Raw genomic sequence first — 13,749 nt, forward strand, 5'->3', positions numbered from 1 at the left:
CTAGTGACAGTGGCAATACTCTAGTATTACTTCTCTTTTGGGCATATATAGAATCTCACTAAATTCACTTCCCTGGAAGTGGTCCCCAACTGTGAATAGATATATTTACCTACTTAAACTAGGCCTTTCTTTATTCTCTACCTTGAGTCTTCTAAACCTTTTATTCTTTCCTTATGAGAAAAATGGCCATTCATAGGGAGTCATGGTCCAAATATGTAATGATAACCTTCTCCCTCTGACCTACTATTATTCTTGCTTGGCTCTTGAGAATACTCTCAGAATTAGCTTTTTCCTTCTTCCCCAACCATTTATAGCACTCAACCTGAGAGCTGCTTGGTAATGCCACAGATTTGCTTTCCCATTTTGTCTTTGTGACACATTTATCATTGTGCATGAGCTAAGAAGGGATCATGGTGAACGTTAAAAAAAAACCAAACATTGTTTTCCCCCAAAATTTGGAAGCACAAGCCTTTTGCTTTGTATGCCTAATATGCTAATCTCATAATTTGGGTAGACCTATAAATACCATATTCTCATTCTTAGCTATCATCTGGGCACCTTCCTAAACTTAACAGTGGATTTTTTTTAAACTCTCCAAGATTCAGTTATGCAAATTGAAGTGTATTGCTACTTGAAAGGCTGGCTGGCTCTACTACTGAATCTAAGAAACTTTTTACAAAACTTTAAAATTATTATAAACTTGATAGATGTCAGCAAGCATGATTATTTACACATACACAGAAGAATAAGAGTATGTGAAATCTTGAATCTCTGTTATATATTGCCTGGTTTTTTTAAGTATATAATAAATTTAATACTATAGTTCTAAAATTGTCCTGTTTACCTATGTCTCTGAATTTCCTTTTGCTGTCTTCTGGATTCAGAAAAACCCAGGTTCAAATCCTGTCTCATATACTAACTAGTAGTATGACCATGGGCAAATCACTTAATCTCTTTGATTCTCAGTTTCCTCACTGGAAAATGAGAGGTAGTCTCACTGATAGTCTCAAAGGTCCTTTTGAGCTCCATGTCTATGATCTTTTGAGCCTATGAACTACTGGGTTTGTACTCACCACCCCTTCATATTGATACCCACATTATTCTAGAACTCCCTGCTGCGTATTATTTTGGAATTTTTCACTCTATGTTCCATTTTCATCTTGGATCCCAATTCACCTTGAAGTCCAGGACATAATGGTTTTGGGGGTAGGAGGATATAGGTGAAAAAGTATTTGGAAGGGAAGAATGTTAGGAGAAGGGGGTGCTATGGGTGAAGAGAAAAGTGATTTACTAGGTAGAGGGATCTGAGTAGGAGTGAATCTGGGATACAGGATGAGCGAATGAAAAAGCATTTATTAAGCACTTAGTATGTGCTTAACCCTGAGAATCTAAGTGCAAAAAACAAGATAGTTCCTGGCCCTCAAGAAATTTAGATTCAAATTAGAGAAGACCACACATATTTGGAAACAGTGTTCCAGGAGGTGGATTGTGGTCTAGAAAATCAAGGAGATGGTACGTAGAGAATGATAGTGTTGATTTTTTTTTGCTACTACTCCCAGAATAAAGGCAATAAGAGAGGGATGAGAGGGGAGTGAGAAGCAGAAACATGGCAGGAATATAGCCAGAAAATATCTAGGGAAAGTAATTGTAAAAGATAAGAAGGCTGGATGCTGAAGAGGAACTGATGTTGGAGCCAAAATGGGCCTAGGGAGTTTGAGACTAGTATCAACTGAGGGAAGTGGGAGGATGAGCCTGAGGAAATTGATGGAATCAAATTTGACATGCGATAAGGTTTGAGGAGATTATGAATATGAGAAATGAAGAGATAGTTATATTTTCACAGAAATAAAAGAAGAACCTAACACCGAAAGAAAGAGTGAGACAACATAGCAGGACATAAGCAAGAAACTAGCTGGTGTAGATCAGAAGTGCAGTTTGGCAACAAAGATCCATTATTAGGTCAGAAGGCAAAGGCATTTACCCGTGGTTAATAAGCTCATACATATTAACCTTATCCTCTCCCAAGGTGGGAGCAGTGTATTTTAATATACATGTGATTCATGATGAGAGAGGGACAAGGGAAACACGAATGATGTGTGTACACCTCATAGCTATTGGAGGACTTTGGAAAGGATCTCATAGTTGGAAATAGGGATAAAAGCTGACTGTGCCCAGCACTTGGTGTGCATATGTATAGGAAACCAGCTCTTGCAAGAATGTAATAAAACACTTTCTTGCCTTCATTAGTTAAGGTCCTATTCCTTTGCAAGCATGTTTCTCACAATTTGGGGAGCTCATCTGGGATCCAGGAATCAAGGAGGGGAGGAGCCAGTATGGAGAATGGGAGGTATTATCTCATTGATTTCAGTGGCCCAGAGTATGGGCAAATGGTCCGCTCTCGAGACTGCCCAAGATCCTGAGACTGTTTGGGAAACTGAAGCCAGAACACTGAGATAAATCATTGGCACATGCCTGGCAACCAGGTAACTGTGCACAAATCAAGGTAAGAAAATTGGACTATTAAATATTACCTTGATGGTTGGGATCATTCTATAAGTCTGAGACTGAGTGTGTGTGACCAAGACTATTGGTACAAAGTGAGTGTGAAGCCTAGATCTGTTGTTCTGTCCTACAAGGGAAACACCAAAAGGGGTGAAACGGGGGAGTTCAATGGTCAGTCTGAAGTCTCAGAGGGAGGGTAGAATGGGGAATAAAGGAAGTAAGGCACCAAAAGGGGAGGATTCCCCTCATAGAAAGGAAGTGAATTCTTCTGTGAGCATTAGCATTCCTCCAGATAATCCTTTGGAGAGAAAGCTAAAATATTGGAAGAATATGTCAGAGGCCAAAGATAGAGATAAAAACAAAATGATCAGGTATTGTTAGTTTGAGTGGCCAAAGCAGAGTATTATATCACTGGCCATATGTTGGCCCAAATATGGGGCTGTTGAAGAATGGCTGTGTCAGGCTCTGAATGTTTTTGTTAATGATAAATAAATGATAAATAATCCTTCTCCAAAGAAGAGTCAGGTTACTTTGGAGAGGGAGTTTGACAACCAATTGTTCCCGCTCCAATTAGAGAACCAGGGTAGTGCTAAAACATACATGAGGGAAAGGGACCCTTGGAATTCCTTGAAGTCCCTTTCTCCCGCTTAATTGCTCCTGTCAGACTCCTCCTTTGGGAGAATTGCCAGGATAGATTTAAGTGACCTATGTAAAAGTCCAGGGTGTAAGGAACAAGAAGAGCCAGGAAAAAAGTCCGGTGTGTTCCCACCAAAGCTGGATGTTTTTTGATATGCTAGATTGAGGAAAGAACTAGAGCAATGCAAAAAGGATGTACAGAATCTCCCATTCCCTGAAATCCGAAGGGAGAGAGGAAGTGAGGGAACCAATGTACCTATTAAAAGAAGTGCCAATGGGGTGAGGTGAGATTGGACTTGTAAATGCACCTCTCACAGGTACTGAGGTCCAAAATTTTAAAAAGGGAATGAAATCTCTAATTGAGTACCCAATAGGGTTAGTTGAACAATTAGACCAGTTCTTAGGACTTAATTTTTACACTTGGCTGGAAATGATGTGTATAATGAACATATTATTTTAAGGGGAAGAAAGAAGTATTATTAGAAGAGCAGCCATTCAAGAATGGGAGAAGCAACACCCTCTAGGACTGGGAGTATGGCTGTAGAGCAGAAATTTCCCAATATAGACCCAAATTGGGATAACAGTAGAGTGGCTGATAAAGTAATGATGAGAGATCTGAGGGACATGATAATTAAGGGCATAAAGGAAGCTGCCCCTACATCATAAAACTTCTTTAAAGCCTTTGAGATAAAGCAAACCAAAGAAGAAAAACCCTCAGCCTTTTTGAAGAGGCTGAGAGATCAGATGAGGAAATACTTGGGAATGGACCCTGACCCCTCAATGGCAAAAGGATTATTGAAAGTGCATTTTGTGGCTAAGGCATGACCTGATATAAGAAAGACAGTACAAAAGATAAAGGGCTAGAGTGAGAAGCCATTGGAGGAACTATTGTTGGAAGCACAGAAAGTGTTTGTGAAAAGAGAGAAAGAAAAGCAAAAACAGAAAGCTAGAATTATGGTAACTACTGTGAATGAGATAATGAAGAAAAAGCATGAACAAGGAGGATATAATTGTAAAGGTGGAAACTGGGGGGCTGAGAAACAAAGGAGTTATGGAGGAGGAAGGGGCCATAGAGGGACTTTTCACCCTGTCCAGCAGACTGGATCTTTCCATTGTGGGAAACAGTGACATTTTAAGAAAGAATGTCCCATTCTGGAGAAGGAAGAAAGGATTATTCCCCTGATGAATTTTGAGGAAGATCAGGGGAGTCAGGGGTTTTCTTATATTAGGTTCCACTTGGAACCCCTGACAAACATCAAGGTGGGACCCAGAGAAGAGGATGTGGTGTTCTTGTTAGATATGGGGGCCGCTTGGTCCTCATTGAATTTCAAACCAACAGATATCAAATTCTCAGATCAGAATCTAACTGTTTCTGGGGTTAAGAGAGGGGTATTTTCAGTACCCATATTTGAACCAGTCAGTTTAATGTTAGGACAGAGGCAGGTCACAGAGAGTCTTCTCTATATCCTTGAGGTGGGAACCAACCTGTTAGGGAGATATATAATTATACAATTAGTCTTGAAAACAGATAAGAATGAGCAAATAATAATTGGGATGTCAATACTAAAAGAAGATGAGAGGACTATTGACCCAATAGTGTGGGCTAAGGAAGGAAACAGATGGAGATTGCAGATTGAGCCTGTGAAGATCACACTAAAGAATGAAGAAGCATTACGAGTGAGACAATATTCCATCCCAATGGAAGGAAAGAGATGACTCCAGCCAGTTTTGGAAAATTTGGTAAAAGATGGACTCGGAGAACCTTGCATGTCCTGCTTTTAACAACCCTGTTCTTGTCAGAAAGATGGTTGGAATGTACAAAATGGCTCAGTATCTGAGAGCCCTAAACAAAATTGTGATGATCAGACATCCTGTAGTTCTGAACCCTTATACCCTGTTAAGTAGAATTCCCTGTGAACACAAGTGGTTCAGTGTAGTAGATCTGAAGGAGGCCCTCTGGGCCTGCCCACTAACTAAAGAAAGTAGGTACTTGTTTTCATTTGAATGGGAAAATCCCTCCACAGGTAGGAAACTACAGTATAGATGGACTATACTTCCTGAGGGATTCATAGGATCCCCAAATTTATTCGGTCAGGTATTGGAACAGGTGTTAGATAACATCCTGCACCTCTAAGGGACAACATTAATACAATATGTGGATGATTTGCTAATATCAGGAAAAAAGAGGAAAGGAGTGGCAGAGGCCATTTGAGTTGCTGAACTTTTTAGCAGAATAAGGATCGAGGGTATCTAAAACTAAACTGCATTTTGCAAAAAGACAGGTGAAATATCTGGGGCACCTAATCAGTGAGGGACAAAGAAAAATCAATCCAGAAGGAATAGAAAGAATATCTCTACCTAGAACTGAGGGAATTAAGAAAGTTTCTGAGTTTGATTGGTGTTGTAGGCTATGGATTGATTCTTATGCACAGATAACTAAAAGCTTATATTTAAAGCTACTCACTGAGGAACCAGACACAATAAAATGGACTACTGAAGAGAACAGGTTATTTGAGGAATTGAAACAAGATTTGATTAAAGCTTCAGTGTTGGCCCTGCCCTCTCTAGAAAAGCCTTTCCATTTATTTGTTACTGTAGATCAGAGTGTTGCTCTAGGAGTTTTGACTCAGAATTGGGGAGGCCAATGAAGACCAGTAGCGTTTTTATCCAAAATGTTGGATCCAGTATCCTGAGGATGGCTGGAGTATGTACAGGTGTAGAAAGTCAAGTTTTAAAGGTGTAAGTAATAAGTATATATAATTCTATAGGTTAAGTTTTCACACAGTCCAAATCAGATGGCCCTTCAGCCTGACGATAGATGAAAAATTGCTAAGACAAGATAAAGGTCCTGATCAATCAACAATGAATGAAAGGGGGCCCAGAAACCATAAACTCAGGGGCCCTAGCCAAACTGGCTCAAACCAGCCAGGGTTAAACTCCGGTCAGTAACTACTAGCTACTGTACATGCTCAATGAACCTTATGCATATTATCTTACCCGCCTCGCATATGATTAGGACCTCATTAAGTGACTGTGCATTGCATGATTAGGAAGGGGGGACATACTAAGGAGTTACATGAAATGGACGTATAAAGAAGACTGTGACCCAGAAGGACCAGGACTAATCCTCATCTAGAAGGGAGGAGTTGCAGCTACTAACCCTGTAAAGCTTGCTTTTACTTCTGTATTCAGTACATTCTCCCTTCCTGAGGAGGTGTACTTGCTTTTCTGGAGAACCGAAGGAATAGCCCTTAGCCTCTCAAATAAACTGCATGAAACTCCAACTTTAGAATTGAGTCTGGGGTCTTTATGACAGATGGGCCTTGATAGTAAACACTCTGCATCATATAAGAACTATTCTCAATCAGCAGGCTGGAAAGATGGCTCACAGATTCTAGGATCTTGAAATATGAGGCTATATTGATGGAAAAGGACGATTTAATTCTGACCACTGAATCTTGCTTAAACTCAGCCTCCTTCTTGTCAAAAGGAAAAACAGATGGTGGCGAAAACTTGGAACATAATTGCCTAAATTTTATAGAAATATTATAGAATATCAGTCTGACTACTAAAACCGTGGTTGGGATAGCTGAAAAAGGGTGGACACATTATACTTGAGTCAAAGGATTCAAGGGAGAGCCACCAACCACACCTACTGCTCCACTACCCAACCAGTGGAGGGTAGAGCCACAAATGTCACCATTGAAATTAACCTTGAAAAAGAATTGATTGATGAATTTGGATGAGTAATCTTTGAGATTGGGGCATTATTTGTGATTTGGGTGATAATTGTTGATTTTTGGGTCTGTAGGGACCCCAAGAAGTGTACTCCTTTCGTATGACAGAAGTGGTATTAGTGATAGTACTGCTAATATTGCTGGAATTATTATTTATAAGTTGTATTTTTCCTGAGAAGATAAGAGGAAGGCTGAGAAAGGAGGGGAGATAGACACCCATAATTTTAGATTTGATCACAGCAATGGGGCTAGGATGGGTTAACAAGAACTGTGAGTCAATAGCAGAGATGTGGACACCAGTAGAATGGTGGAAAGGGGATAGGGGTTATCCAATTAATCTCCAAATTGAGGTCCTAAAGAAGGAAACTCCTCAAACTGTCTGATTTGATGCCTGCCAAATAATTGAATTTGGATATGTGGAAAATCAAAGGAGGCTGACCTATTGTGCTAAGTATGTATGCCCAGAAACCCACTTAAGCTTTAATAGGGGAACATGCCATACATGGAATCAGGTCTGGATCACTACCCAATTCAATGGGTGGACCTTCCCCACTGCAGATAGGGCAGTACAAGATAAGGTTAGCTTTCTCAGTGGTCCAGACCCAGGATCCCTTTGTGGGATTGCAGTAAGGGGAATAGCAGGGCAATTGGATGCAACTAGTCGAATTGCCTGGGAAAATAGGATGGCCTTTGTATAATATTAGCTGAAAAAGGATGAGTGTGTAAAATGATAGGAGGGAATTGTTGTACCTTTATTCCTAATTGTGGGAATATGAAATGTAACCCCCTAATCTTGATCATCACCAGTGCAGATGTTCTAAAGTAAACCTCTCCTATGGATTGGGGTTGGATGTCACTGGGAAGGACCCAGTGGGGAGATTTAGGATAATAGTTAAGGACATAAGGAAAGAGGCAAAGCCAACCCCCCCACTTTTCCCCCAGCCCAAATGTGACCAGCTCAGAGGGTGAGGTAAGTCCCAGTCTCTACTGGAATGACCCTGCAGTAGTAAAGATCATTGAGGTGAAAGATCTGAAGCAAACTACAGAGATAGAAACAGGACTTGGGGATACTAATGCTTGGATGGAATGAGTAAAGTATACTGTTAAGAGCCTAAACAAGGGCAACTGTTATGTTCGTGCCATGGGCAGACCCACTGCACAGTTAATGAGTGCCCTTTCCTTTGGAAGTGGAAGAACATGAGGCTGAGTTTAATGTATGATATGGCTATTTTAAAATAGCACACCGAGAGAAAATTATAGAACGTTGTCCTACTTTTTTCCTCTTGTGAAGCGGGGCAGTACTAAAGCCATCCCTACTTCCCTCCCCAGACTTGGAAACCACTCTGCTTGTCTCATGAAAGGGGGAGAATCTCCAGAATCTGGGAAACATGACATCATGCATCAGGGTTTGGAATGTTACAAAGGATAGTACAGGCAATTTCCCTCATATAAATATTCCCCCATGTGGACCTTTGGTGGTAAAACTTTCAGATCAACCCTTCCTGAGAATTGGGCAGGAACTTGTGCACTTGTCCAATTGGCCATCCCATTCATCCTAGCATTCATATCTCAGGCTCAGAATGGGCACCCTGAAGCTACAACCAGGAAGAAAAGAGACCCATCTGATACTCCACATAGGTAATTTGATGAAAGGATATATCTAGACAGTAGAAATCCCTCAGGAACAGGAGTCCCTCGAGGGGTGCCTGATGAGTTCAAAGACAGGAATCAGGTAGCTTCTGGATGTGAGTCCTTTTTGTTTTGGTGGGTCACTATTAACAGGAATGTAAATTGAATAAACTACATATATTATAACCAGCAGAGATTTATAAACTAAGCTAGAGATGCAGTAAGGGAAATAGCAGGGCAATTGGATGCAACTAGTAGGATTGCCTAGGAAAACAGGATGGCCTTTGATATAATATTAGCTGAAAAAGGATGAGTGTGTAAAATGATGGGAATTTGTTGTACCTTTATTCCTAATAATATAGCACCCAATGGAACCATAACCAAAACTCTACCCTATCTGAAGAGTTAGCTCAGAGCTCAGGTATTAACAATCCTATTGCCGGGTGGCTGGAATCTTGTTTTGGCAAATGGAAAGGAATGGCAGAATCTATTATCACATCCCTAATGGTAGTGACTGGAGTCTTAACTGCAGTAGGGTGCTGCATTGGACCTTGTGTTAGGGGATTAGTGCAGAGGCTAATCAAGAAGGCTCTTACTAAGCCGATGCCTATCTAATATAAACAAAATAACCTGTACTTCCTAAGGAAGGACTCCAAAAGAAGGATGGAGGATGAATGAACAGTTAGAGGAATTAAAAGAAAAGAGGAGGAAATATTAGAAATGAAGAGATAGTTATGTTTCCGCAAAAATAACAGAAGAATCAAATATCGAAAGAAAGAACAAGGCAACATAACAGGATATAAGCAAGAAACCAGCTGGTTTAGACTAGAATTGCAGTTTGGCAACAAAGATCCATGGTTAGGTCAAAAGGCAAAGGCATTTACGCATGCTTAATAAGCTCATACATATTAACTTATCTTCCCCCAGGGTAGGACCAGCTAATTTTAATATACATATGATGTATGATGAGGGAGGGACAAGGGAAACTTGGATGAGGTGTGTACCTCATAGTACCCAGCCGTTGGAGGACTGGGGGAGGGTTCTTGTGGTCAGGAATAGGGATAAAAACCGGCTGTGACCAGTGCTTGGTGTGCCTACGCATAGGACACCAACTCTTGTAAGAATGAAATAAAATGCTTTCCTGGCTTCATCAGTTAAGGTTCTATTCCTTTGCAAGCACATTTCTCACAGAGTAGAAGTTAGGGAAGGAAATCAATGTAGCACCAGTCACAACTGGGTTTATCTGCCCTTGGCAATGGACTGTTTATATTTGGTTATTCTTGCTGAAGACCTTGGGTTTCAGCTTCACAAAACAAGATACCCCTTGGTTCCCACTCTCTCACTTTTCTTGACTCCTTTTATGTGTTGGACCCTCCCTCCTCCATTGTACTGTGAGTTCCTTGAGGGCAAGGACTGTCTTTTTATTATTTGTATGCCCAGTGCTTAGTAGAATATCTGGTACATTGTAGGCACTTACTAAATGTTTATTGGATTGGGATTGGGCATTTAGGTGGTACTGTGGATGGAGTCCTGGGCCTAGAGTCCGGAAGACCAGATTTCCAATTCATCCTCATGCATTCCTGTGTGACCCTCAGCAGATCACTTAATCTCTGCCTCAGTTTCATCAACTATAAAAAAAAAATTGCACATAATAATAACATCCACCTGCTAGGATTGTTTTGAGGGTCAAATGAGATAATATGCATAAAGGGCTTAATAACAGTGCCTGACACATAGTAGGCACTTAAGTACTTGTTTTCTTCCTTCCTTTAGTAGTGAGATTGACCTTGGAATGAGAAAGAACTATGTTTAAGTTCCACTTTTGATGGAATTAAATATATAACCACAAGCACTTAACCTCTTAGTTCTGTAGTCTAGTGGTATCAAATTCAAATAGAAACAAAGGTCGCTAAACTAGAAGAATATAAGAATTCCATATATATATATATATATATATATATATATATATATATATATATGGAATATAAGGAATATATTCCTTATATAAGGAATAAGGATCTCTGCAAGCTGCATATTAACAGAGACCACATAATAATATAAGATATATTTATTGTATTTTTATTTTATTGTTAAATATTTATCCATTATATTTTTATCTAGTTCGGGCTGTACTTGAGAATGCTGTGGACTGCATGCAGCTAGGGGCCACATGCTTGACACTCCTGCTATAGGCACCTCTCTTAAGTCTATAAGATACAGATTGGCAATCTAGTTTTCACATGGAAAAAAATCAGAGTTTGGAACAAAAAGACAAAAGACTCATGCATAATTTCTTTATTTGCTTTCTCCTACAGATCATTACTGAATATGAGAAGATCTGCAGCACCAAGTAAATTACTAGGGAGTCTAGCAAAAAAGCCAAGATTTAGACCGCCAGGAAATATCACATCAAATCTGAATGAGAAGCATCCAAATGTTACATTTACTGAGGTAAAGGAAAAGTGAAAAAGTATATTATGCATACTACATACATATATATATATATGTATTATATGTCAAGATAAGAGAAATGTTATTTTAGGTTAACAGTAGTTGGCTGACTATAGAAAATTTTCAAAATCTGTGTCAAAGTGTTTACCAACAAACATTTTTGGAAGTTATGATTTAGGAACTTAATTCTAATAATTTTTCAAAATTTTGAGAAAGAATTAAGAGAACTCCCTTTCTTAAAACTTAGCATCTTTATTCCTTCCTTCTTGTCATTTTTATTAAAACCAATCGTTCTCCCCATTGCCCTTGAACCCATTTTCTTCCCTCCTTTAGGACTTTACTTTAGCATTCATTTCCTCTTTGTTATGCTTAGATCTCTTCCTTTCCATTGGCTCATCTTCCTGCAGGAATGCTTGCTCAGTTCTTAAAAAAAAAAAAAAATCTTCCTTTGACCTTTGTACCCTATTTACCTACTGTGTTACCTCTCCCCTCCCTTTTATGTATTTATTTCTTGAAAAAATTGTCTGGACTTATTGCGCCCATTTCTTCATTACTCATTTTCTCCCCAGTCCTTTGCAGTTTGGCTTCCATTTCCATTATTATTTTAAAATTTCTCTTTTAAGGGTCACCAGTGATCATTTACTTGATAAATCTAATGACTTAATAAAAAAAAAAATCTTTTTTTCATTACTTTACAACATTTGACACTGTTGATCAACCCTTTTGTATATTTTCTCCTTCCTTTTTCCTTTTTAAAAAGTATATATAATTTATTTTCAGTTCTTAACATTCACTTCCACAAGAGTTTGAATTCAAGATTTTCTCCCCATCTCTCCCCACCCCCCCAGCCCAGGACAGCATGCACCTCATCCATCCATCCCTTCTTACAGTCTGTTCTCCCTTCTGTTACCCACCCTTCTTCCTTCCCCTCTTATTTTCCTGTAGGGCAGAATGGATTTCTATACTCCATTGCCTGTATAGCTTAATTTCCAGTTGCATGCTACAACAATTTTTAACATTCATTCTTAAAGCTTTGAGTTCTATATTCTCTCCCTACTCACCCTCATTGAGAAAACAAGCAATTCAATATAGGTTATACATGTGTAACAATGCAAAGCATTTCCATAATAGTTATATTGTAAAAGACTAACCACATTTCCCTCTGTCCTATCCTGCCCTTCATTTATTCCATTCTTTCCCTTAACCTGTCCTTCCACAATAGTGTTTGCTTCTGATTATCCCCTTCCCCAATTTGGTATCCCTTCTGTTATCTTCCCTCTCTTATCCCTTTCCCCCTTGTCTTACTGTAGGGTAAAATAGATTTCCATATCCAGTTGAGTGTGTGTTATTCCCTCCTTAAGCCAAATCCCATGAGAGTAAGGCTCAGTTATTTCTTTTCATCTCCCACCTCTTCCCCTGCATTGTAAAAGCTCTTTCATCCTCTCTTCTATGTGATTTGATTTGCTACATTCTACCTCTTCCTTTCTGTTACTCCCAGTACATTCTATTCAACAGTAAATTTTTTTTTTAGGTATTCTCCCTTCATATTCAGCTCACCCTGAGCGCTCTCTCTCTCTCTCTCTCTCTCTATGTGTGTGTGTGTGTGTGTGTATATATATGTATACATACATATATACACACACATACACCCATGTACATATACATACCTACACATATATAATATACACATACATATATACCCATATCCACCTCTAACTACCCTAATACTGAAAAAGGTCTCATGAGTTACAAATAACATCTTTCCACGTAGGAATGTAAACAGTTCAACTTTAATGAATTCCTTAAGGCTTCTCTTTCCTGTTTACCTTTTCATGTTTCTCTAGATTCTTGTATTTTAAAGTCAGATTCTCTATTCAGCTCTGGTCTTTTCAACAAGAATGCTTGAAGTCTTCTATTTCATTGAAATTCCATTTTTTGCCCTGAAGTATTATACTCAGTTTTACTGGATAGGTGATTCTTGGTTTTAATCCTATCTCTTTGACCTCTGGAATATCATATTCTAAGCCCTTCGATCCTTTAGTATAGAAGCTGCTGAATCCTGTGCTATCCTGATTGTATTTCCACCATACTTGAATTGTTTCTTTCTGGCTGCTTGTAATATTTTCTCCTTGACCTGGGAACTCTGAAATTTGGCTACAATATTCCTGGGAGTTTTCCTTTTGGGTTCTCTTTCAGGAGGTGATTGGTGAATTCTTTGCATTTCTATTTTACCCTCTGGTTCTAGAATATCAGGGCAGTTTTCCTTGATAATTTCTTGGAAGATGATGTGTAGGCTCTTTTTTTGATCATGGTTTTTCAGGTAGTCCAATAATTTTTAAATTATCTCTCCTGGATCTGTTTTCTAGGTCATTTGTTTTTCCAGTGAGATAGTTCACATTGTCTTCTATTTTTTCATTCTTTTGGTTTTGTTTGTAATTTCTTGGTTTCTCATAAAGTCATTAGCTTCCATCTGCTCCATTCTAATTTTTAAAGAACTCTTTTCTTCAGTGAGCTTTTGAACCTCCTTTTCTGTTTGGCCCATTCTTCTTTTTAAAGTATTCTTCTCCTCCCTGGCTTTTTGGACCTCTTTTGCCATTTGGGTTAGTCTGTTTTTAAAGGTGTTATTTTCTTCAGCATTTTTTTGGGTCTCCTTTAGCAAGCTGTTGACTTGCTTTTCATGACTTTCTTGCATCACTCTCATTTCTCTTCTCAGTTTTTCCTCCACCTCTCTTACTTGATTTTTCAAATCCTTTTTGAGTTCTTCCATCACCTGAGAGCGCTGCGTATTTTTTTT

At 39.0% G+C, this 13,749-nt stretch overlaps 1 protein-coding gene across 4 annotated transcripts in view; it reads left to right on the top strand.

The window, feature by feature from the left end:
* Positions 1-13,749, top strand: part of RAD54B (RAD54 homolog B) — a 120,041-nt gene that overhangs the window by 4,320 nt on the left and 101,972 nt on the right. For 2 of the 4 annotated variants that reach the window (XM_072603507.1, XM_072603511.1), the window contains exons 1-2: positions 2,373-2,503; positions 10,820-10,955. In XM_072603507.1, the coding sequence (XP_072459608.1) occupies positions 2,469-2,503; positions 10,820-10,955 (171 nt within the window). In that variant the 5' untranslated portion in view covers positions 2,373-2,468. Of the gene's footprint in view, positions 1-2,372; positions 2,504-10,819; positions 10,956-13,749 lie in introns of those variants that run through there. The other 2 variants (XM_072603509.1, XM_072603510.1) reach the window with 1 other exon arrangement.

Source organism: Notamacropus eugenii, chromosome 4 (genome assembly GCF_028372415.1).
Source record: "Notamacropus eugenii isolate mMacEug1 chromosome 4, mMacEug1.pri_v2, whole genome shotgun sequence".
NCBI lineage: Eukaryota > Metazoa > Chordata > Mammalia > Diprotodontia > Macropodidae > Notamacropus > Notamacropus eugenii.